Below are 22,451 nucleotides of genomic sequence, written 5' to 3' on the forward strand. Positions count from 1 at the left end.
TTTTCATAAATAATTACCAGTCACTTCATAAATTCATTAACTAATTCCCTTTAGCCCTGAAATATATATCCTTCAGACTAAAGCATTTTTATCTTTTTTTTCCCCCCGTTAATTTCTTTTCATCAGCTTTATATAGGCAGGTATTATACATCGACATGGTCCTCATTATCTCCTACTTGCCAATATTCCTTTCTTTTATTTTTTTCTCATAGTATTTTTAAAAATTATTAGTAGCTTGACCATTTTAGTATCATTATTGATTTAATACTCTTCGTGTATTCATAGACCTGCTTGCTTTTTGGTGTTTCTTTTCACTCAATCGACTTTCATGCCTTTTTCAAGATGTATTTTTAAACATTTTTTTTTGTTTAGATATGCACTTATTCAGGATTTTTTGCTAACCTTCTTTTATGTCTGTGCAGCCTAACAGCCTCAGTATATTCCTACATAGCTTTTTTTCTTGTTTTCCATTTCTAGCCCTCGTAATATTTTCAAACCTGGGTCTTTGAACAGTCCCCCTGAGGCTGTATTGGCCACTTCCAAGTCCATATATTTTCTTTTTCAGAGAAATACATTTACTTTGCTATGAATGTAGTATGTTGACAGTGTGCCTGCCTTTTCTTGTATTAGGAATTTAATATATTCTTCCATACTCACCAGGTTTTTATTACTTCGGTATCAGTTTCTTAAAATCCAGCTGCCTCATTCCACTGTCACGTTAAATGATTTCTAAATATCTCTTATTCGATCATAAAGGCCAAAGTCTAAGCAAGAAGCTTCCAGTCTTTAAATGCATACCCACTCTTCTCATCATGGATTGGCACACTATCAAGTTACCAGGGACACACAATCAACTTATATCCCCATGATATTTCTAAGAGTTCCTTCACTGATAATTAACTCCTTGTTAGGCAAGATTTTTTCACTGCCTGCAAGGGAGATAAGAACTCATTTTTTTAATTGGCCTCCCTAGAATACACCTTAAAATGTGGTTTTACCATGTGTTTATATTTGTATACCTCTTAAATCAATGCAGTATTTTAAATGGTCTTAATCCCTGGGACATCTGTAAATTTTGCACTGAAGTTGAAATTACAGCCTTGCTGTGTTGCTTCATGTTTCGGCATGGATGGTAGATAATGTTGCTGTTCAAAGAGCTGAGAAATATTTAGGCATGACAGAACTACTTAAATACTGATTTGACTTTAATTTTTGCTGAGACCTGTAGTTTTCCTTATACTTAATGTTAAGTCATGTTGGTTGGACAGAACTAATTAGGCTAGATTGAAAAAGTCCAAACCTGCGTCATAGACCAGATTACTCTTAATTTGTCTATTCCACTTAACCTCTGACTACCTGTATACAAGGTGTCTAGATAAATCCTATCTCATAAAACCCAGTTCTCAGGTAGGTGGATGAAAGATGAAGGATGGGTGGAAAACTGACTGGACCACCAGCCTCAAAGGGTTGTCATCAGTCCAGTTAACAGCCAGTTACTAGTGGTTAACTGCTTAACATTAACAACCTGGACAGCAGGACAGGATGCATCTTCATTAAGTTTGTGGACAGCACCAACTGGGGAAGTGGTTAATATGCTGGAGGGTAGGGCCCAGTGTTCAAGAAACCTTAACAGGCTGGGAAGATGGTTTGACAGAAACCTGTTTAGGTTCAACAAAGGGAAATAGCAGTTATTTCAACTGGGTTGGACTGATCTTGTGTAACAGGACCAACTGGGTGCTGACAACCTAAAAAGCAGTTTTGGCAGAAAAGAACTGGGTGTCCTGTTGAACAGCAAGTTGAACATGAGTCAGTGGTGTGCCTGTGTGATGGAGTAACCAAACCCCCATAATAGCAAAATTGTGGTCATCAAGTTGAAGTGATACTTTTGCTCTGATCAGCTCTGGTGAGACTGTATCTCTAGATTACTATGTCCAGTTTGGGGCTGCACAGTGCAAGGGGAACATTGACAAACTGTAGGAAGTCTAGCAGAGTCAACCAGGAGAGTCAGGTGCCTGGAGCCTATGACCTACTGGGAGAGGCTGAGAAAGCTGGGTATGTTCAGCCTTAAGAAGAGATGATTCAGCACAGATCTTCCTGCTCTCTTCAGTTATCTAGAAAGGGTGTAGAAAAGAGGGAGTGAGACTTCTTAGAAATCATCAGCAACAGAGCAAGAGTCAATGGACAAAAAGTTAGAACTCAGGAAATTCTGATTACCTATATGGAAAACATTTTTCACTGTCAGAATGGTCAAACACTGGAACAAGAGAAGTTACCCAGAGAGGTTGGTTCACTATCAATGTAGACATTCAGAACCTAACTGTCCAAGTACCTTAAACTTGATCTTGTTGGCTCTACTATGAATGGTGGATTGGACAACATGACCTCCAGATTTCACCTTTCAACCTAGATTATTTTGTAATTCAAGAGTTATTGTGAGGAGGGAGGAAGGAATGGACTAACAGTTCTGTTTTGTTGAAAGCAAAATACTAAAGTGAAAATTAACATCTTGTACCACGTCATGAGAACTCCATCTGTGAAACAAGCTGAATCCTATGGACCACTATTAGGAATGATAACGGTGGAAGTCTGACAGACTTCGGGCAGTAGGATGGAAGCTGTAGAGTGTGACTTATTCTATGGATTTGATTCTAAGTGATCCTGAAACGCATGCTATGTGCAGTACTGTCAACTGTTCTTTGATTGCCATTTCACTGGATATATGGCACTCCAAAAGTATTGCAACTTTTGGTCCCATTGTTCTGTAATAATCACAGCATCACAGAATTGCCCAGATGGGAAAAGACCTTTAAGATCACTGAGTCCAATCATTAACCTCACACTGACAAGTCCCCCACTAAACCCTGTCCCTCAGCACTATGTCTACACGACTCTGAAATACCTCCAGGGATGGGGACTCCACCACTGCCCTGGGCAACCCCTGCCAATGCCTGAGAACCCTTTTGGTAAATAAATTCTTCCTAAGACCCAATCTTAACCTCCCTTGGCACCATTTCCTCTTGTCCTATCACTTGTTACTTGGTTGAATAGACCGACAAATGCAGAATGACGAAACATCTGTCCAAAATTTACAAGCCTCTGATGTCTGGCTTGTGTTTGCTTTTCCACAGGGAGAACTTCAGGACCTAGGAAGGATGCAGCCACATCTCCTGTGCTGATGGGCAGCAGCAGAGAGCCTGTAACCACAGCCACATCACCAATCCGGCATGACACTTCACGGTAAGCCGCTAGGTAATCTCTGGTTTAAGATTCTGCAAACACAACCATCAAATTCTCCTAGATGCAGGGAAGTGGCTGAGTTTCTACGATATTTCATGTTAGCATGACCTGGATAATATAAACTAAAAACTGCCATATCCTTTTGACATTTATAGTAAGCCTTAAATTGCTTGTTAGAATAAGAAAAGCAGGGATATGCCAAGTTCTAACATTTTAATTTTACTTAGATTTTGAGCAGAAAGTATTTTATGTTCCAAGTCCTGACACATTAAATACATTTGTAAATAATTTGAATGGATGATGTTAACCTCTGTTAGGTTTTAAATCCACTTGAAGATTTTAATCCCCCTGTATTCCACTCTCCTCCCCCACCCTGTATTTTATCAAATGGCATTTCTTTTAAAATGTTTTGTACCAGAGTTATTTTATGTTTAATGACAAACAACAAAATCACATTAAGTCAGCAATTCTTGATTATACTATATATTTGCACTACATGCACTGGAAAAGCAGCATTATCACTTATGCTCCAATGGAGAAACAGAAAGCAGCATTGTTGTTGTACTTACAAGTCTAAAAACAACTTGCCTTCTTTAGGCAGGATTACAGTTCTAGTGGTAAATGCCTAGAAAAGCAGCATACAATCTTTGCTTTTCTTTATCATGTCCCACATTTTCTCGTAATAAAATCTTTAGTTAAGCAACAAAGTAAATGCAGATTAAAGTAGGAATTTGTTCTATTTTACACCACTAGTTAGGTGACTTTGTGCGGTGGGATGACAAGAATGTATGACTGCTCATAAGAGTAGTTAAATGCTTCTTGGAGAATGAGAGGGCTTGAGTCAGATTTAATCTTCCCTTGGCCCAGTGGACTAGGAAAATGTATGCTTGATATCATCCCTGTATTCTTGGCAGCAGCTGGCAGTTTATTTCTATCTTCTGAGAGAACTTGCGATATATAATAGGTGAAAAACCACTATCAATATTGACAAATTTGTACTTACTTGCTATGGAAACACTTTTTTTTTTCCCTTCTGAAGGAAAGGATGATAATTCTGGGAGGATTTAAGAAGTGAGATAGATTGGACTCTGTTTCCCACAAGTAACTGTGTGTTTAAACAAACAGAAACCACAAGATTGCCTTAGCATTTCTCATAGGAGCATGGGTTACCTTTGCAAGTGATAATATCAGATAAAGAGTGTGTGAAAATACTGCTTGATACTGTCTAGTAGTAATAAGTTAACATTCCATTCAAGCACTGAGGAGTAGATATAATTATTCACATCATACAACAACTGCTTAGAAAAAGGAATTTTATTCAAGACGATTGATGGTCCATTCTTTTCCACAGAGGGGAGTAAAATAATTGTTGAAATGTGCTGTTAGAAATCACATCAGATAAAGTGATCAGTAACAGGATTCTGATTAGCTGTCATCCTTAAAGGTTTATTTTACCAGTTGATGACAAATTTTGAAAAATCCTGTATTCCTGGGGTGCTCTCTCCCATGCTTCCTGGCTTTTTTTGTCTCTGTTGGTGCTGTAAGTATAATTGACCAGTTTAAGCAGCCATGTTGTGCTTTCCCTTACTCATGGCCTTCTCTAATTGAAAATGGTAAATGGACAAGTATTTCTTTGGAGACCTAAAGCTGATCCTATCCTTCATCAAAAAACCTGCTTGGGCAGCAGGTCAGTCTCAATTTATCACTGAATGGTTATAAGCTTAGACTGCAGGTTTAACTAACCAAATTAATCAATATTGAGAATTATTGCTGCTTTTGTGCCACTAAAGTTAGGGTTTGTCAGCATGTTCATTATAATCTGTGATTTGGAGGGGGTTAACAGCTTAACCACAACAGTTGGCACGGGCCTGAAACTTACAACACAAAGCCCTAGCCCAAGAGCAAATTTATTTATTCGGCAGTACGTGTAAGCCTAATTACTTTTGACTATTTAAATTTATAGGACTAGATTCAACTCATGTTTGTGCCAGCTTTAACTAGCACAAACCCTGGCACCCAGCAGTAGCAGCAATGGAAAGCCTGCCAGGGAGAAGGTGTTGGAAAGCGACAGAAGCTCCCTGCCAGCGTGAGGCATCAGGGTGCTACCGCAGCTTCTGGGGAGGGATGGCTGGATAAGCAGGCATGGCAGGTAGAAGATGCATTGGCTTGATAGCCTGTCTTGGCAGGGCTCAACCGGAGGCTACAGCTACCTCCTGGTTGAGGAAGAAATGCTGCAGTCTTACTGTCTTCTCTTTCTCAGAATAAATCATGTCTGGGACAAGAAAGAAGTGTCCCTAGAAGGTAAAGGTATATGCTTTGTGAGCCTTAGTGCTAGACCTGTAGAAGAACCAGACTTGCAGAATGAATGTGCACAGGGTATTTTTAGTGATATCTCTGAAAGAAAAATAGCATTTCTTTATCTGGCATCATGAGTTGGGCTATTGGTGGATTTGTTTGCCCATCAGGCTTCTATGCATGCCTGTCGCTGCTTTTTGTAATACAACGAAGCATTGCATGTTTGGTTATCCAGTGTTCTCAAGCCAAGTGTCTACACCTGCATGAGCCCCTTGAAGTTATGTTCACAGCAGGTCTGGAAAGCTTTTCTACTCCAGCTTATCTGTCTAGACCAATGCTGATATATTTTGGGAGGGAAAAAAAAAAAATAACCCACCCAAAACCAAACAAAAAAACCCCCAAACAAACCACAGGCAAGGCTGGGGCTGGGCAAATTTGGAAGAGTAATTTTGTTTGTTATCCATAAAGCATAGTTCCTCTGACTATCTGAAACATTACCTTTTTGGTGACCAGGGACATGTTTTTCGTAACTGTTGTTTGCCTAGAAGAAAGACTCTGGGTTTTGGCTGTGAGCTGGAAGGGAGGTGGAAAGGGCAGGTAGTCACATTTGTATGCTTTCATTTAGTAATGAAGAAGTTTTTACATAAACTAAATCTCACCTTAGGTGTAATCAGGTACTGATTTCAGCAAAACAAGTGTTGTGTTGCGAAACAGAAATGAAACTACTCTAAATCAAAGTATTAAGCTATTCTTTAAAAAAAAAAAAAATGTTGTCAATTGTGCCTTGTGAAAGACCATTTAATTTGATTACAGCCCTGGTGCAGTTGTCAGGCTCTCCCCACGCAGAAACAGTTGTAGTGTTGAGTTTGGCACAGTAAGTCCTATAACACTGCAGATAATCAAACACTTAAAAAGACACAGGCAAAGGTTGTTCTGCTCACCATGGAAACAGATAATTCTCTTGTAACATTTTTCACTTTGGGCATCTAAGAACTGAATTTAAGAACAGTTAGGTAAATTAAGGGATTGAGTGATAGTCTGGGATTTCAGCATTAAGCCCATGTTTTCTCGTTGCAGTTTTAAATCAGAGCTTTAATGCTAGCTGAATGCATTGTCTTGGAGTGAAGTTTCTTATAGCCATTAAAATAAGTGATTTAGAAGTTCCTGCAATATGAATACTATATTCAAGCTATATTATTATCTGTTAGACTACAGTGGCCTGTTGGAGTTTTTATAAACAGATTGTATTGTGTAAATTTGTGTTTAGGGACATTTTAAAAACAAAACTATTTACCCAATTGCCCAGCACATCTCAGGTGAATGTGTATTCAGGGACTTTTAAGCAAATTAATATCTGATGTAAAATATAATGTGCAGAGTTGTATACTTAATAATGCACACTGGAATAGTCTAGAGTAGATCTGTTATGCTGAGTATTAGGAAATACGACAGTGATGAGATTTAATCTTTTGTCTTACTTATGCAGTAGGTGCCTTTCAGATCTGTGAATGTTAGATGCTTAAATACGGTTCTGCTCTTAAGATGATACTATGAAGTTCCTTCTACTGTAGATCCTAAGCAAGCAGTGCCAAAGAAATAGATTTTTTTTTTTCTCCTTGGGGTCAGACAACATTCAAGATTCAAAAGGGGGATGAGAAGAGGAAAACTTCCATTCCAGATATAACTTAGGAACATTTAAGGGGATTAAAAGTGTGTTTGGAGTGGGATGGTGAGTTAGATGTTGAATGTGGTAGGAGATGCAAGTTTTGCCTACTCCCTGAGAAAGCCAGCAGCACAAAAAGTCCAATATAGTTCCATATGCAAGTGATAAAACCAGACATTGGCCAATTAATCTCTCTTATTCACAGTGTAGGTTGTTAATTGTTCTCTCTGCTGGCTGTCGATATAATGTGAAATTTTCATTCCCCATTCAAGATGGAAAAAGTTGTGGCTGAAAATGTTAACATTTGCATTTTTATTTGTTGATTTATTTAAAGGACAGCCTCTCTTACAGCAATCCATCACTCAGTGACACCCCAAATATGAATAATGTATTGTAGACTTGCGGTTACAATGTGTAATAAGTGCCAGAGACAGTAGAAGAATGTTAACTATGTTGCAAATGTAATATTTATCGACTCATAGTTTATTGCTTTCGAGGTTCAATAATACTGACCATAGGACATTAATATCACTTATCTTGATTTTAGTTGGGCACCTCTGTATGTAGAAATAACCCATCTATCTCATACTTACAAAATAAATGTGAATTTTACAGCGCTTTGTAAGAAGTGCATTATAGGTTTCTTTGCTTAGTGCTCACAATTCTGCTTTTCTGCCTTCTCATTTACTTATATCTGACATTGATCCCACTCCAATTGCCTGACCCAGATGGTGAATATCTCAGCACTCTTCTAGTGGCTTTATTTACTGGCTGCATTATGATTTTATGCCTCTGATGGTGTTTGGACCAGGTCTCTTTTCCTGTTCAAGACCAGTATGAAAAGAGTCTGTTAGATGGTTTTCTAGTGCTTCTGTCTGAAAAGATGGCTGAGAAGCTAAAACAGAGGTTACTTCTCTTTTGGAAAGTCATCCATAGCAAACCTAATTGTCTCTCTTCTAGAGGATTGTGACTAGCAGAAATAGAAATGTTTAATTACGTCAACAGTTATTATTATAGACTTGGCATTTACAGAGAAACTTTTAATCAACGAATACAAATACATCAGAGCAATTTTGGAAGGTTAGGACTTAAGAATTCAGTGTTTTTGAGAACCAAATGTTTTTAATGCTGTATGTAAGAAAAAAAAATTAATAAGGCTATGCTACAGTAGGAAATCAATCAGTAGTAATCATTCCCATCTTCAGTAGTTGCTCCAGAGATTAGCTTCAGAAACTGATGCAGACTGGACAAACACCACTCCTTATCTACCCCGTTTGGTTACGACCGCTAAAAGCTATGAAGTCTCAGGGGTGAAATGCAGATGTGAAGCCAGGACTGGGATCAAAACCAAATTTAACAATGAGAGATTTCAAGCCTGTGTTGAAAATAGATTTCACCTGTGAAGCCTGGCTCTTGGGAAACTTGGAATTGGGTTCAGCCATGAAAATGATAAGCCTTGATTATATTTCATGTTGTAGACTTCAAGTAAATTTTGAAATGACATTCTGTATTTACATCTGAGGTTATCAGATTTAACATATCATCAGCTTCTTTTTCTTTACTGTGTGTAACAGGAACACCTATTTGTGTCAAAGCAGCCTACCTAATAGCTGCTTTGCAATAACAGTTTTGGTGTGTCCGTTACTGACAATGAAAATCATATGGGGAAATTCCGACTTGCAGTGCAAAAGGATTAATGTTAATTAGCAACTGTTGGCTGTAATTGTCACCCTCATTAAAATGCAGAATTATGTATTTCTTAGTTATAAATAACCTTTCTAATTGTACTTGATGTATGCCAGTTTAATCAAAAAGTACACTTGCAAACAGGCAGATATTTGCATTAATCTAGCACACTGGATCTTTGAGTCTTTTTTGATCGTCTTTTATTCCAAAGTTGACTAGTTGCGGGAGGTCTATTACAGCTACATATCCTTTACACATTTTTTTTTTATTCAGCTCTCTGTGTCTGACAGGATTTTGTATTAAAATGAGGGGAAATGTCTTCTGGGAATGTTCACTGCAACAGAAAACGTGTCAGTTTTGCAGTAGTTGGCAAGGTTTCCATCAGTCAGTGGTATGACAATAACTTGATTGTAGTTTGAAAGTAATAATAAGCAAAGGAAAATAGAGTACAAATCATATTATGAAGATGACTTAACTGTTTAAGTCTGCTTCATACCGTCATTGTCATTGTTATCTTAATTACTTCTTTTACTTTTTTCCTTCCTGTGCTTTTTGCAGGTTCTCAATTACCACGTTAAATCTTAGGTGAATGTTGGTTCATTGGATAGGGTTCCTGTTTGCACTTCTAATCACAGAAATGAAAACTTAGTCTCAAAATACTTTTAAAAAAATATTTTGAGGTTCCTTCTGTGCTGTGCTTTGCTCCTTGTCAAAAAACCTCATTTGGCTATTTTTACTTCCTCCACTGATACTCTGAGTGCTCTGCATTGTAGCTTTTAAAAACCATTTTCTTGGAATTACTGTGATGACACTTTCTACAGAGCTTGGCAAATTAAGACCAGTCTTGGTTCCTCTCTTCATGATTCTCTAACTGTTCTGCGTGATTCTCTTCCTAGCACTGTAGTCACTTCTCTGATCCTTCTCCTTCAGAGGAGTCTCCTCTTGGTGGTTTGTTTTTTTTTAGAGACAGGAGGAATTGAGTAATAACATGTACAGAATAATCACATCTTACTTTAAGAAGCCATTCTCGCAAAAGATGACTGTCATACTTCCATCATGTTAAGCTTACATGCTTATGTGTTTTTTGTCTCTCCTTCACCTGCCTGGACTTTTCAGTCTCTAAACCGTTCATGACAGGATCCTGGCACAGTGCATCTACGTGCTTGATTGGTCCATGTAATAACAATGATTAACTGTAATGCTAGTATAGCTAGGGTGGAATTCATCTTGCTTATCTTGAGACAACTGAGCTAGTTACCTTCAGCTCCTTTTATCATTGATGACCTATTTTAGGATCAGCTAAATCACCTTTTGTTGATACCTCTTTTCCTGTAAAATAAGCCTGGATTAACATGCACTGACACTTTATCCCCCTTGTAGGTGAATATGTGGAACTAAAAATAAGTTGTTTATCATTCATATTTTGATTATGGATTGGAGGCAAATGCAGAGTTAACATATGTGTTCTGCATGGTCAGTACCTTGAATGTTAACATGGTTTTAATGCTTGCTTTATAAATCAAAGGGCTTAGGTATCAAATGCTCTGGGAGAGGAAATGGGTATGTACGATTGTGAACATACAGCAACGTGAGCATGTAGCATGGTAACATGTTCATTAAAAATAGCGGTGATTGAAAGCTGGAAATAATTCTTTTTAAAAGTGACATAAAGTAGTGACACTGCAACTCAAACATAGGTGACCAGGGTCCTACAGTGTTTCCAAGGCCCTTGCACCAGTCATTTCCCACCTCTGCTACTCGAACTTAGTGTGCACCAGGAGATGGTCTCAGTAGAGAGACACAGCTCTGTCCTCTCAGTTATTATTGCCTCATCAGCTGGAACAAAAGAAATTCTTACCTCTTTGTCACTTAAGGATATTAACCAGTACTTTATACTATTTGATTTGCCCAGTTTCCAGTTTTAATGTATTTTCTTTTTCTGTCATGATATTCTAATTCTCTGCCTCAATAAAGACTTCCAGCTTTTGTTTTTACTACCACGAATAGCATAGTATCAGCAGTGAATGTTGTCTCATTATTTGTCCTTTCTCTAGGCCATTTACAAATGCATTAAAGAGTTCAAGCCCTAACAGATTTCTGTGAGGCTCCACTGATGACCTCCCTGGCCACTTCATAGCAGACCAATTTTAATGTTTTCTCTTTATTTCCTGCCTTTTAACTGGTTATCTATCCATTAATGGATTTTCCTCTTAGTTTATGACAACTTTTAAGTCTTTGGTAGTAGATTTGCTGGAAAGCTTTTGGAACTCCAGATAGCCTATATAAACTGTATTTTCCTTTTTCGGATGCATAATAATTCTGCAAATGTAGTAGAGGTCCCTGGTGAATTAAGAATTACACTAAGATTCTGAAAATATGTCAAGTTTACCCATTCTTTAGTACAATTTCTATCAATCTGCTTGGTCTAAACATCAGACCTCTTCTTCATCAGACCTTGTAGATTCTGCATCATTCCAGATCACTTAAAAAAAAAAACCAAACTGCATTTGCCCCAGAACTGAAGCAGTTTTAGGCAATTAGTTACGTGCTACAGTTAATAGTTCAGCTATTTCATACCTGAGGTCCTTCAGAATTTTAAGCAAGTAACAGCTGATACCAGCAATTTATTATTGTTCATTCATGTTGATTTGTTCTGTAATGTGTTTATATTTAACACTTCAGCTTGAGATGGGTCTTTCACCGTATACTCTGTGGCTTCAGAAACTGCCTAAGTTCCTACATGGTGATTATGTGTCAGCCCACTGAGATTTTCTGCCATGGCCTTATCATCCTTACGTGCTCTGTTATAACTTTATTCATCTTGGCTTTAACAGATCCTCAGACTTCCTATTTTTTATATATTTAAAGTGAGATTTATTATCAGACCTTATGCTTTTTGCAGGACATACCTTAGTCTTTGGCTGGAATTTATTGTGGGATTTGGTTTTATGGGGTTTGGTTTTTTTTTTGATCGTGGGGTTTTTTTCTCTTGATATATCAGTTTGCTCTTTGCTATTTTCTTTATTTGAACATGACTGGACATAACTGTCTCCTTTACTGTTCCACTTAACTGGTATGACTCCATTTCATCCTTCTAAAGTTTTTTGCCATAGGTTGTGTGTCCTTTTTTGGAGCCTTAGTATGACGATTAGACAAATGTGTGCCATTTGCAAATGTTTTACCCTTTTGCCTGCCCCTTTTAATTTCCTTTTAACACAATTTATCATTTTTACATTGTTTCCACTTCTGAAGTGAAAGACTGCTGTAAGAAATTTTTGCTCCATAGAGATGTTGTTACTCTTTGGTCGTCACATCTGAACAGTCCATTGCACTGCTTAGATATGGGAGAGATTTCATGGAACAAGCAACCCAACAGCCTAGGAATCTTCAGCTTGGAAAAGAGGTAGCTATGTTTAGGATACCTTAAAATGTCATAAAATCAAAATTGATGCAGAAAATAAATAGGGAACAATTATTTTCTGGTCTCCTGGAACATCAGACAGAATTGGGAGATGGCACATTCAGAGCGTGCAACATTTAGACAGAGACCAGAGGTTCAGTTAGCCCATATCCTGACTACTTGTCATGATTGTGTTCTTAACTCCACACACTCCAAGATTCTGTCATTGTGTTTTTTTCTAACTTACACAGCTTTTTAGCTAAAGTCATCCATAATATATGGATTGTAATAATGATTTTTAAATAAGTACATGTTCATCTCTTAACATCCTTGTTAAGGCATTAAGTCTCAGGCTTATAGTGTTACATATCTGCAATTTGTTCACTGACATAAGAGTAATTACAATAAGATATAATAACAGAAGACTTGGGCCCTGGTTTTTCTTGGGTAGGGTAATGAAATAACCAAGGTATCTTCCACATTTGGATAAGGAAGGTCATGGCACTGGTTCAGTGTAAAGACTACTGAACTGTTAGGCATGTTTTTGTTTTGTAGGCTTTCCAGCATTACTTTCAGGAACACTGAATCATCTAACTTACCGTCTAGTTTTCTCATAGAGATTTGAAAGAAACAAAGAGTTGATGGGGTAGTCCCTGGTTACAGAAGGGACTCAGTTTTCCCAAGCTGAGTGCACCAATTTTTACTGTAAGTGTGACTTTTTTCTCTTCCTAGACCACATTTCCTTTTCAAAAATGCATGCTTTTGAATATTAAGTTCGACTTTGTGATGGGCTGTGACTACAGCACTAAATTTATCTCCTCAACATTGAGGGAGTCTTAAAGGAAAATAGTATCTTGGGGTTTTTATTCACCATTTATTTAATTGTAGATATTGATCATATTTAGCATTTAAATTTCTCAGTGCAGCTTGCTTCTAGCTGCTAGGTAATTTTGGGTCATGTATGATAATTTGATCCGCTTTGTGTTGTTTATGAGGTGGTACTTCATTTCTTGCCCTCTGGAGGCAGGAGGAAGTTATTTCCTTTAGTCTGAATGTGTTGGGGGTGAAGTAATTTGAAAATGTAATGGAAAATTAAGCCTTTAACTGAAAATAATATTCTGTCTTTTTTTTTGCCCTGTAGAAAGTTAGCTCTGTCTGTTTTAATAGTGGTGCCTTAAGTGTTGTATTTTTCCTTTGGCTCTTCCCACCCATAAATTTTAAAGAATTTTGCTTTGATACATAGAGCTGGAGAATATAGTGAAAAAAATGCTTTTAGAGTTCTTTTTTTCTGTAAAAAACAAACAAGACATTCCAGAGTACTAATATATAATTTATGTATTTAAAATCTTTTAAAGGAGATTCTCAAAGCATCTAGTGCCGATGTACTTTCAACTTCCATTTTTGCTTCATCTGCATTGAATCATCTTTCACTACTTAAAACAGAAATTGGGTTTATTGAAACATTTCAGTTCTGATTATTTTTTAATAACGATGAAGAAGTCTAACCTAATGAAATCAGCAGAATGAAATGAGAAAAATTAAAAAAAAAAAAAAAATTAAGCTGGAGACTTGAATATTTTATTAAGTCATATTTGGCTGTATGTTTCTCTGTATGTACTGTCTCTGTGCGTACCGTGGATCAGTAGGATAAGAAAAATACCTTGTAAGGAATGACCTTTATATTGTTAGACTGACTTTTTCTGTTGCATTTCCAGAAGGGTTACTGGAAGCACATTACCAGTAGTTCCTGTGTGCGTAACTTCTATGGCTGTGATCACAAAATTGCAGTTTGAGATGAGCAGTAGTACTGAACTCAGGGTTTTTTTTCCCCCTCATAGTTCAGACTTATATTTTGAAGAATGCATGCTGTCCATCAGTCTATCGAGTATCTGTGAAACATCATAATGTACAAGCAGCGTTATGATTTATGAGTTTGCAGGCTTTTTCATACTCCTAGAAATAAAATGCTTCCTGCTGCATGCCGATTATCTGATAATTCAGTGTTGCACTGTGTAGGTGTATTTGTAGTATAAAGGGTGCAGTTTGTAACTTGCTTTGCAAGTCTCGAGTCTGACCTGGCAGGTTCTCGTAATTGTGTCTGTGTCTCTGTACGTGGATCTGCCAGGAACTTTTCAAGCTCCGCTTTTGTTCTGATGACCTTGTCCTTGCTGAAGAGCCTATGTTGTTCCAGCACTGCCTTCCCTTTTTTACTGTAACAGGTGAAGCAATTCCTAGAAGGACTTTAACAGTGCTCCAGCTGCTTCTCATCCCAGCTTCTTTTTGACTTTGTTAATTGCTCTGTGCATCCCTGTTCTTATCCATATGCTTGGAATTTGGAACCTGCATATCCACCCTTTGAAGGCAACAACCTGACCTAATAAGAAAGATGTCCTTTCCCACCCCCTTCCTTGCCGAGTTCAAATCTCTTTCAATCTTCTTTTTCCTATCTCTGAATGGCATCTTAGCTCTTAGATTTCTAGGTGTGAAAGAAAAGTGTGCTTTCTTAACTCAGCCTGCAGTGACAGCTGGATACTACTGTGATGGGCATCTTAAGGAACGTCTAGATCACTAGAATGTATAGGCATATTGTGATTATCCGTACAATTTTCTTGCTTTCACTCCTTCTGTTTTGTTACGAACTTTGTAGCAGCAGACCATTTCTACCAGTGCACAAACCGTAACATCACATGACATTGACTTTACTCACTTTACTCAAACCAGAAGATTTTCGTGCCAAGGTTGTAACATTGTATCATTACTTCATTGTATCTGTGTGAAAATTTTAATTTCACGCCCTGCGGACTTCACTGTCTCTGTGCACTCTGCTGGTGTTGTTGCATAGAAGGGTAAGTCCCTGGGTCACATTCATTTTATACTGTGGTTTTTTTATTTTTTATTTTTTTTTCAAGTAAGAGTTCTGTTTCCTTTGAGAGGTCTTGCGGCAAAGTTAGCTGGGGATTTCTGCCAGAAAAATATTTGCAAACTTAAAGGGAAGATACTAAAAATATTTTTACTGTTTCTTACAGTGTGGCTGTGATCATCTTATTTGAAAAGAAAAAAATTGCATAGAGGGTTGTGTGCTGCACTATGATATGTTTGTGCATATGAATACATGTGATTTGATAAAGTATGTGGGGAAGGGAGGGAAAACCCTAGTTTAAATATGTTGTCAGGTTTCTGGTTTTAGTGATTTGCAAACCTTTCAGGGCAGAAGCCCTTGGTTAATGTTTGGGATGGTTTGTGGAGCTTCCTGGTTTGCAGACATTGGCATTTTAAGCTTCCCTGGTTGCACCATGCCTGTACTGTACGGGTAAGTCAGAGTTCAGTCCTTGCTAGTCAGTCCTTGCCCTTTTGTCATGTACTGTCCATGAGGTTTAGTGTGTTTATGAAGAGAAATACCCCACTATGAAGTCATAGGATAGCGGAGGTTGCAAGGCACCTCTGGAGATCATCTGGTCCAAGCTCCTGCTTAGAGCAGGGTCAGCTAGAGCAGGCTACTCAAGACTGGGTTTATCGGGTTTTGAATATCTCCAAGGATGGAGATTCTACAACCACTCTTGTCCTTTCAGTGGGCACCACTGAGGGCTCCATCTTCTTTCCTCCCCTAATTAAGTATTTATAGACATTGATAAGATCACCCTCAGCCTCCTTTGCTCCAGGCTGAACAGTCCCAGCTCTCTCAGACATTTCTTTCACGTTGGATTCTTCATTTCCTTAATCATCTTTTTTACCCTTCACTGGACTCACTCGAGTGTGTCCGTGTCTCTTTTGTACTGGAGAGTCCAGCACTGGACACAGCACTCCAGCTGTGTCCCACCAGTGCTGAGTTGAGAGGAAGGATCATTTCCCTTGACCTGCTGGCAGTGTTGGCCCTTGCTGACTTATGTTCAGGTTTTTTGTCTACCAGGACAAAAAGGTGTCCTGGTCCTTCTCTGCAAAGCTGCTTTCTAGCCCATCAGCCATGGCATGTGCTGATGCCTGGGGTTATTCCTCCCCATGTGCAGGACTTCATGTTTCCTGTTGTTGAATGTTGAAAGATACTTGTGGGGCCATTTCTCCTGCCTGTTGAGGTCTCTCTCTGTACACTTTCTGACCTCTCTTAGCCTAAAATATATTCAGAATAATATGAAAATGAGAGACTTAGCATCAATCTTGAACTGTTAAATGCTCTGCCTTATTTTGTAGTGTATCAATGACCTTACGTAGTTTCTGACAGAAACTTGGACTGTCTGCAGGTGTATGGTTATCGAAAAGTAATCCTGCCGAGCCCGAGATCATCTTTGCTAGTTACTGCTGGGAATGAACAAACTAAAATTTCACTTCCCTGCCCATCTGTTCAGCAGCCGAAAGTAGGTAATTTATCTCAGTGGGACACCTACCACCTGTGTAAAGTTTTTGAAAGAGGTTGTTAGTGTGCGATGACTACAGCCAAGGGACACCAGGCCTGAGTACCTTCTACTCCATGCTTTACTGCTGTTTTTTTCTGTAGGATGCCTTCTAACTTGATACTTGCACAGTGTCAAGCCCATTCAGTGCCTGTGTCCCTGTGAAGCTTACAATGACTCTACCTGCTTTGCCACGCGGCAGGCTCTTGTGCAGACTGCATGAAACTCCTCACCGGCAGTCGTCCCTCTTTGACATGCCAAACCAGGCACCACCAACACGCTGTATTTTTTACAGCTACTGTTTTATCTCAGTGGCTTCTCTTGAATTATGTATTCTCATCTTTGATGTATGAAATCTCAACTGATTTGAAGATTACCCCAGAGAGTTCAGCACACCTGGAAATGAATGGAGCAACAGATAGTCCCAACCCTTCCACACCAAATGCCAAGTGGGAAGTTTTACAGCAGTTGGGTACTGGAATACAGTTTTTGTAGTAGCATTGTTTTTTCTCACATATGGTCTTCACCCAAGCAATCAATACATTGGGATGACAAGGATTTGAACTCAGTTGCAATGTTTGTTCTCAGGCAAACTGGAGTGAACGAGTTCAAATAAAGAGCTGGCAAACAGGGAGATCCTGGGCTGTTCTGTTAGGGCTAGGCACCAAGGGTTTCACTAGATAAGGTACCCAAAATTGTGTGTGCCTGTCACTGGGAGGTGAGTAGAACTGAGCGAGTTAATGCAAATCTGTCTGAAAAGCAGTTGCTGTCTGATGTAAGGATTCTGAGTTACGGAGGCAAAAGAAGAAACTGAGCATAAACTGCAGATATAGCAAGATACAGAATCACAAGTCATATAAAACTTAAGCACTCTCGCCTGTGAAGCATACTTCAGTTTCTTCAGTGGGTGTTGTGGCCACTCTGCTCACTGCAGAAATTAGACTTTAGACTAAAAGATCTTATTCACCTCTCTTTATGCTAGCATAGCTGGCATAAAAGATTATGCCAGTTACTATGCCATGAGCATTAACAAAGTGATACCAATTAAAACCTGAGAGCAATGAGTAAAACTCATGCTTGTGGTGCAGTCTGGGCTTTTTGAAAGACAAAGTATGTCCATTCTCCATTTTAACTATTACTGTACTTCAGATTTGAATTCCTCTGGATTTGTAGGTACTTTCAACCCCAGGAGTTCCCCACCACACCTTCTGTAAAATATCCTTTTGTCTCCTAAGTCTCCTGCTATGCAGCCAGCTCATGAACAGAGAACAGCAAAGCATTTTTTTCTTCTAATAAATGTTCTTTTTAAAATCAAGCCTCTGACTGAACACTTTCTTCTCACTGCTTGGTTACTTCTGCCCTTTCTCTTTTTCTCCCTGTTCCCTTCTGAGGGACTGCTAGCACAAGCACAGAGGCTATCATCATGGACTTGCTGTTCCAGGGATCAGGAGCTGGGAGATGTTTGCATTTACCTCTGGAGTGTAATTCTGACTGATGGGTTCTTATCAGCTTTGCTAAGTCCATCCATCCAATTGTCTATTTCTGTTTTGAAGACGAAGCAACCATAAAGTTGAAAACTGTGTTGTATTTTTGGAATCTGAAATTTCAGACAATGCATTTATGAATTATTTATGGGGAATGTGTTTTCAGTAATGTGCAGCATAAAATGGAATGAATGCGTATCCATACTTGCCCTGAACTCTCCAAAGTGCATGCTAATAAACAGAATGATAACCTACCATCACTTTTGCCCTGTAAGATTTACAGTGCAAGCACTTTTTTATGTGGTTTAATTCAAGTCAGTTTGTCAACTTAAAGCTCTAGTGTTTTGTTTTAAAGTACAACTTGGTGAGTGATTTTCTATTACTTAAAGAAATCTAACTGCTTTTTCCCCCCTATTTCAACCAGAGTTAGTGTCTGTAAATTTTTCTAGTCATGCTGGCATAAAGCCACGCTAAATTATGCTTTAATTCACAATTAGAAGGAAGTGGCAACTGTGCAGAGCAGCAAACCTTTCATTTAAAATGGCCATTATATGAGATCATGATTCTACAGAATGATTAAGATATTGAAGAATAATTAAGATATCTTTAGATTTTCATCCATTTAGAACTGCTAGGCTTATTTAATTTTTTTAAATCTCCCTGAAACAGCTTTTTCTGTAATGACAGTAATACAGGACTCTATATTATCACAACTTGGTGTTTACTGGTATCTGAATTGTCTAATGGTAACTTGTTTTCACTGATATAGCTGACAGGGCAGAGATAATTAAGAAACAGAAGAATTTGAGTGCTATTTTGCTATTAAACACTCCATGCCAAAGCAGAAGAAATTAAGCTGACAAGCAGGAGAGGAAGGATCATACAGATCCACAGGAAGAGTTGGTGTTTAGGTACAGCAATTGACTGCATGTAAAATATTTCACCAAGATAGAAAAAAAAAAAAATGGAAAAGAAAAGAAAAAGGTAAAATAAATATTTTCTAAGTATTCACTGAGGCATCTAATTTCCAGGGAGTAATACAGGGATCTTGCAATACTTATTCACCTCGACACAACAAATGGCAGCAGGCAGGGAAGAAACCCAGCCCCAGTGAGCCAGTGGCAGAACTTCCATTGGCTTCCATAGGGTCACGGTTCCACCCCAATATATACTTAAAACTTGCAGTCCGATTTTGCTTCTCTGCTCAATGAGGTTTTCAGTCTTGCACAGCTAGTAGTAATTCTTGCCACAATGGTTAGAAAGTCAATGAAAGCTCACAGTTCAGTAACTAAATGACAAGGTAAGAAACTTTGGTATCATTAAATGGTTATAAGTGCTTGACCTAAAACTATGCAGATCTCCCAGTGACTGTACAATTGAAGCAAAAAGTTGATTTATTCTTTGGCAGGCTGGGAATTTGGACTGAGCTTGTGGAAAAAGACAGATTGCTAATCCATGTAAATGGTGATGGATTTTGCCAGCTGTATGTGGTGGGGTTTTTTTCCCTGAAGCCATGCCCCTTAAAATTGTTTTGTACTTATTTAGTACCCGCAAAGTTCTAGGCAGTGTACAGGGTGTCTGATAGTCCCAACTTTGCCGAAAGCACGCTAGAAAAAAAGAGATGAAATGTGGAAAAGAAATCAAAACTAAGGGGCAACACTGAGACTGGCAGAGTGGAGATGCAGAGTTGCACTGTGACTTACATATGCAACTCTTTCTCAGAGCCTTTAATGCATTATAAAAGAAAAAAACAATTTTAAAGATTATTTACGGAATTAGAGTTTGAGGGCAAAGATACCTGGGGACAAACTGGTAAGAGCAAAAACTGAGAAAAAAGGCTGTTAAGACAGAAGAAGTAAGGGGATGGGGTATGGCAGAAAAGATGATGACAGCTTGGTTTTGGCCCAGAACAATAAAGGGTGTAGATCTTGCTGAAGATATGCTGTGATGACAAAGTGCTTAAAGGGAATAAAAGCTAAGGATGCTCTGAAGTGCAAAGTTATTATGTCATATCATAGCAGAATCAGAGCCCCAGGTGCTGTACATGTACTGAGGTTCATTTTCTGATCTGAAGAGCTTTCAGACTTGATGAGACAGAAACAGGTGTGTGGGAGGGGAGGGAAGGACAATACAAACACAGTGATTGCAGAGATGGTGGTAAAACTCCATGGTAGTTCCGTGGTTCTGTAATTTCTTTCTTTTATAGTAAAACTTAATTCTAAGTTATTCTTCTGTCACTGGCAGATCTGATTTAAAAGTTTTCTTTACTTCCCTGCACTCGTGTCTTTGTTCACCCTCCCCTTTCTAGAATTATTACAACCTCAGTTATGCCAATGCAGCTGCCTGCAGCCATACCTTAAAAGAAACAATCTGGGGTTTTTTTGTTGTTTTTCAGCTACTCAAAGCACATAGAGACAAAAATAATGAAGAAGTCCTTTCAGTTGTATTTGACAGATTAGTAACATGGCAGCAGGGTCTGAGCAAAAGTCCGATGAGGAAATAATAGAAAAGGCTGAGTTACCAGGAGCAAAGAGGTAGGATAACTGAGGATTGGGAGCATTGAGATGGGAGTGTGGAAAGGCAAGGAGAGTAAGTGTTGGTCTCTGACTACTGGGGAGGTGAAAATGGCCTATTTGTGTAGCAAGGAGGAATGAGAGCAGCAGTAACTCTTGTTTCAGTAATGACAGCCAGTTGGATGCTATCATAGGTGAAGCTAGGGTGAAAACTGAGGAAGAAAAATCTCTTAATAGGCCTGCCTTAGGGCACAAGTTTTTTGAGATGCTGTTGCTGGATCTGTTGTCCTTGAGTGCACTGTCTCTGCTTGGTATGCAGAAGGCCAGGGGCAAAGCAGCAGTGCTCAGCCCTTTTCATGACCAAGTCCTCTTTAGCTCTTTATTGCTGTTTATCGCGCTGGGGAGGGAGGGTTGTCGCATAACATTGCCAAACACAGCTCATTTCAGTTAGCAAAGGTGTGATGTTGTTACTCAGTTCTGCTGCTTCTCTCCAAATTCTCCTGTGCAAAGGCTGTAATCTCCAATTCCATTTTCAACAAGTTTTAATTATAATTGTTAGTAACCCTACAAAACAAGGCATTGAGTTCATTGGTGTTGTAGGTCTTGCAGCATACAGAGATGTGTTGCAGTGCAGTGTATCAACACATACATATGAGAGAGGGACGTGCAGAGTGATGAATCAGCAACAAAAAGGCTATTGTAATCCAGGTCCACACAGGCAAGTGTTGTGTGAGTGCTGGAGGGACCTGATCTCCTCTCTGTTTCTGTGTAACCCCACCAGGGGAATGTGCTGCTTATTTCTGGGTGATTGCTTACTGGAAGGATATTGTCAAAGATCGGAGGAGAGTGGCAAAATCTGTTGCTATGCTAGAGGTATTGATTTATGAGAGAAGATTAAAATACGTGTGGCTCAGATAAATGTTGACTGAGACTGGAGCAGAAGGGAGAAATGTAATAATGTTCAAATACTTAAGGAGTATTTACACCAAAAAAAGAGATGGATTTCTCAGCACCATGCCAGATCTTTAGCTATGACTAATAGCGTGAAGCTGGGAGGAAGAAAATCCTCTTTGTTTATCTGAAGCTGACTATCAGAAACATGTTCTTGTTTCTGACACATACCTTTTCCTCCTACCAAACTCCAAAGCAAAAATTAATGGAATATTTTTGGCTTTTTCCATGCTATTCTGTTCTCCTTAGTTGTATGTTGTGGACTTTAACTTATCTATTTAGACTGTGTGCTCTTTTGGAGAGAGGATCACTCTTACAAGTGGTAGTTGACTTGGTCCCCATGATCCTTTAGGTTATACCCTAGCCTATAAATAAGTAATAATTGTAATAATAGTGTGAGATATATTTGGCTATGGAATGGCTTCCCAAGGAGAATAGCAAGAGGCTGATTGTTAGCAACAAATGTGAGGAAGTGCACTGTAGGGAACGGTTCTTCATCAGCAGGGAGATGGCTGGATGATCCAATAAGTCTTTTCCTTCTCTAGGTTATGATTGTGTGAATACCGCCTCAGAGAGTTCTCTAAAAGTCTCTGATACTGTAAGCTCTCTATTATGTGGGTGTGGGTTTTACAGCACTCCGGGAGGCTCTTGCTGAGGACATTGTGTAAATATATTCTGTTTTACCTTGTGTGATGTATTTTAAATAAAAGACTCAGATCTTTTTTTTAATTACTTTGAAATATTCTGCAGTCTGATCTTCTTGAAGGATTAAGAAACTTTGAGGTGCCTTTGGAAAATACAGACCCGTTACAGGCAAGAAATACATCCTAACCTGTT

The 22,451-nt window shown here is 38.7% G+C and overlaps 1 protein-coding gene across 1 annotated transcript in view; it reads left to right on the top strand.

The window, feature by feature from the left end:
- KIAA1328 (KIAA1328 ortholog) overlaps positions 1-22,451 on the top strand; it is a gene marked incomplete at its 5' end in the record, with an annotated part of 159,898 nt that overhangs the window by 130,145 nt on the left and 7,302 nt on the right. The window contains one exon of the mRNA XM_010168061.2: positions 3,129-3,237. Coding sequence (XP_010166363.2) covers positions 3,129-3,237 — 109 coding nt within the window. The remainder of the gene's footprint in view (positions 1-3,128; positions 3,238-22,451) is intronic.

This window comes from Antrostomus carolinensis, unplaced genomic scaffold (assembly GCF_000700745.2).
Source record: "Antrostomus carolinensis isolate BGI_N321 unplaced genomic scaffold, ASM70074v2 scaffold8285, whole genome shotgun sequence".
NCBI classification, from domain to species: Eukaryota; Metazoa; Chordata; class Aves; order Caprimulgiformes; family Caprimulgidae; genus Antrostomus; species Antrostomus carolinensis.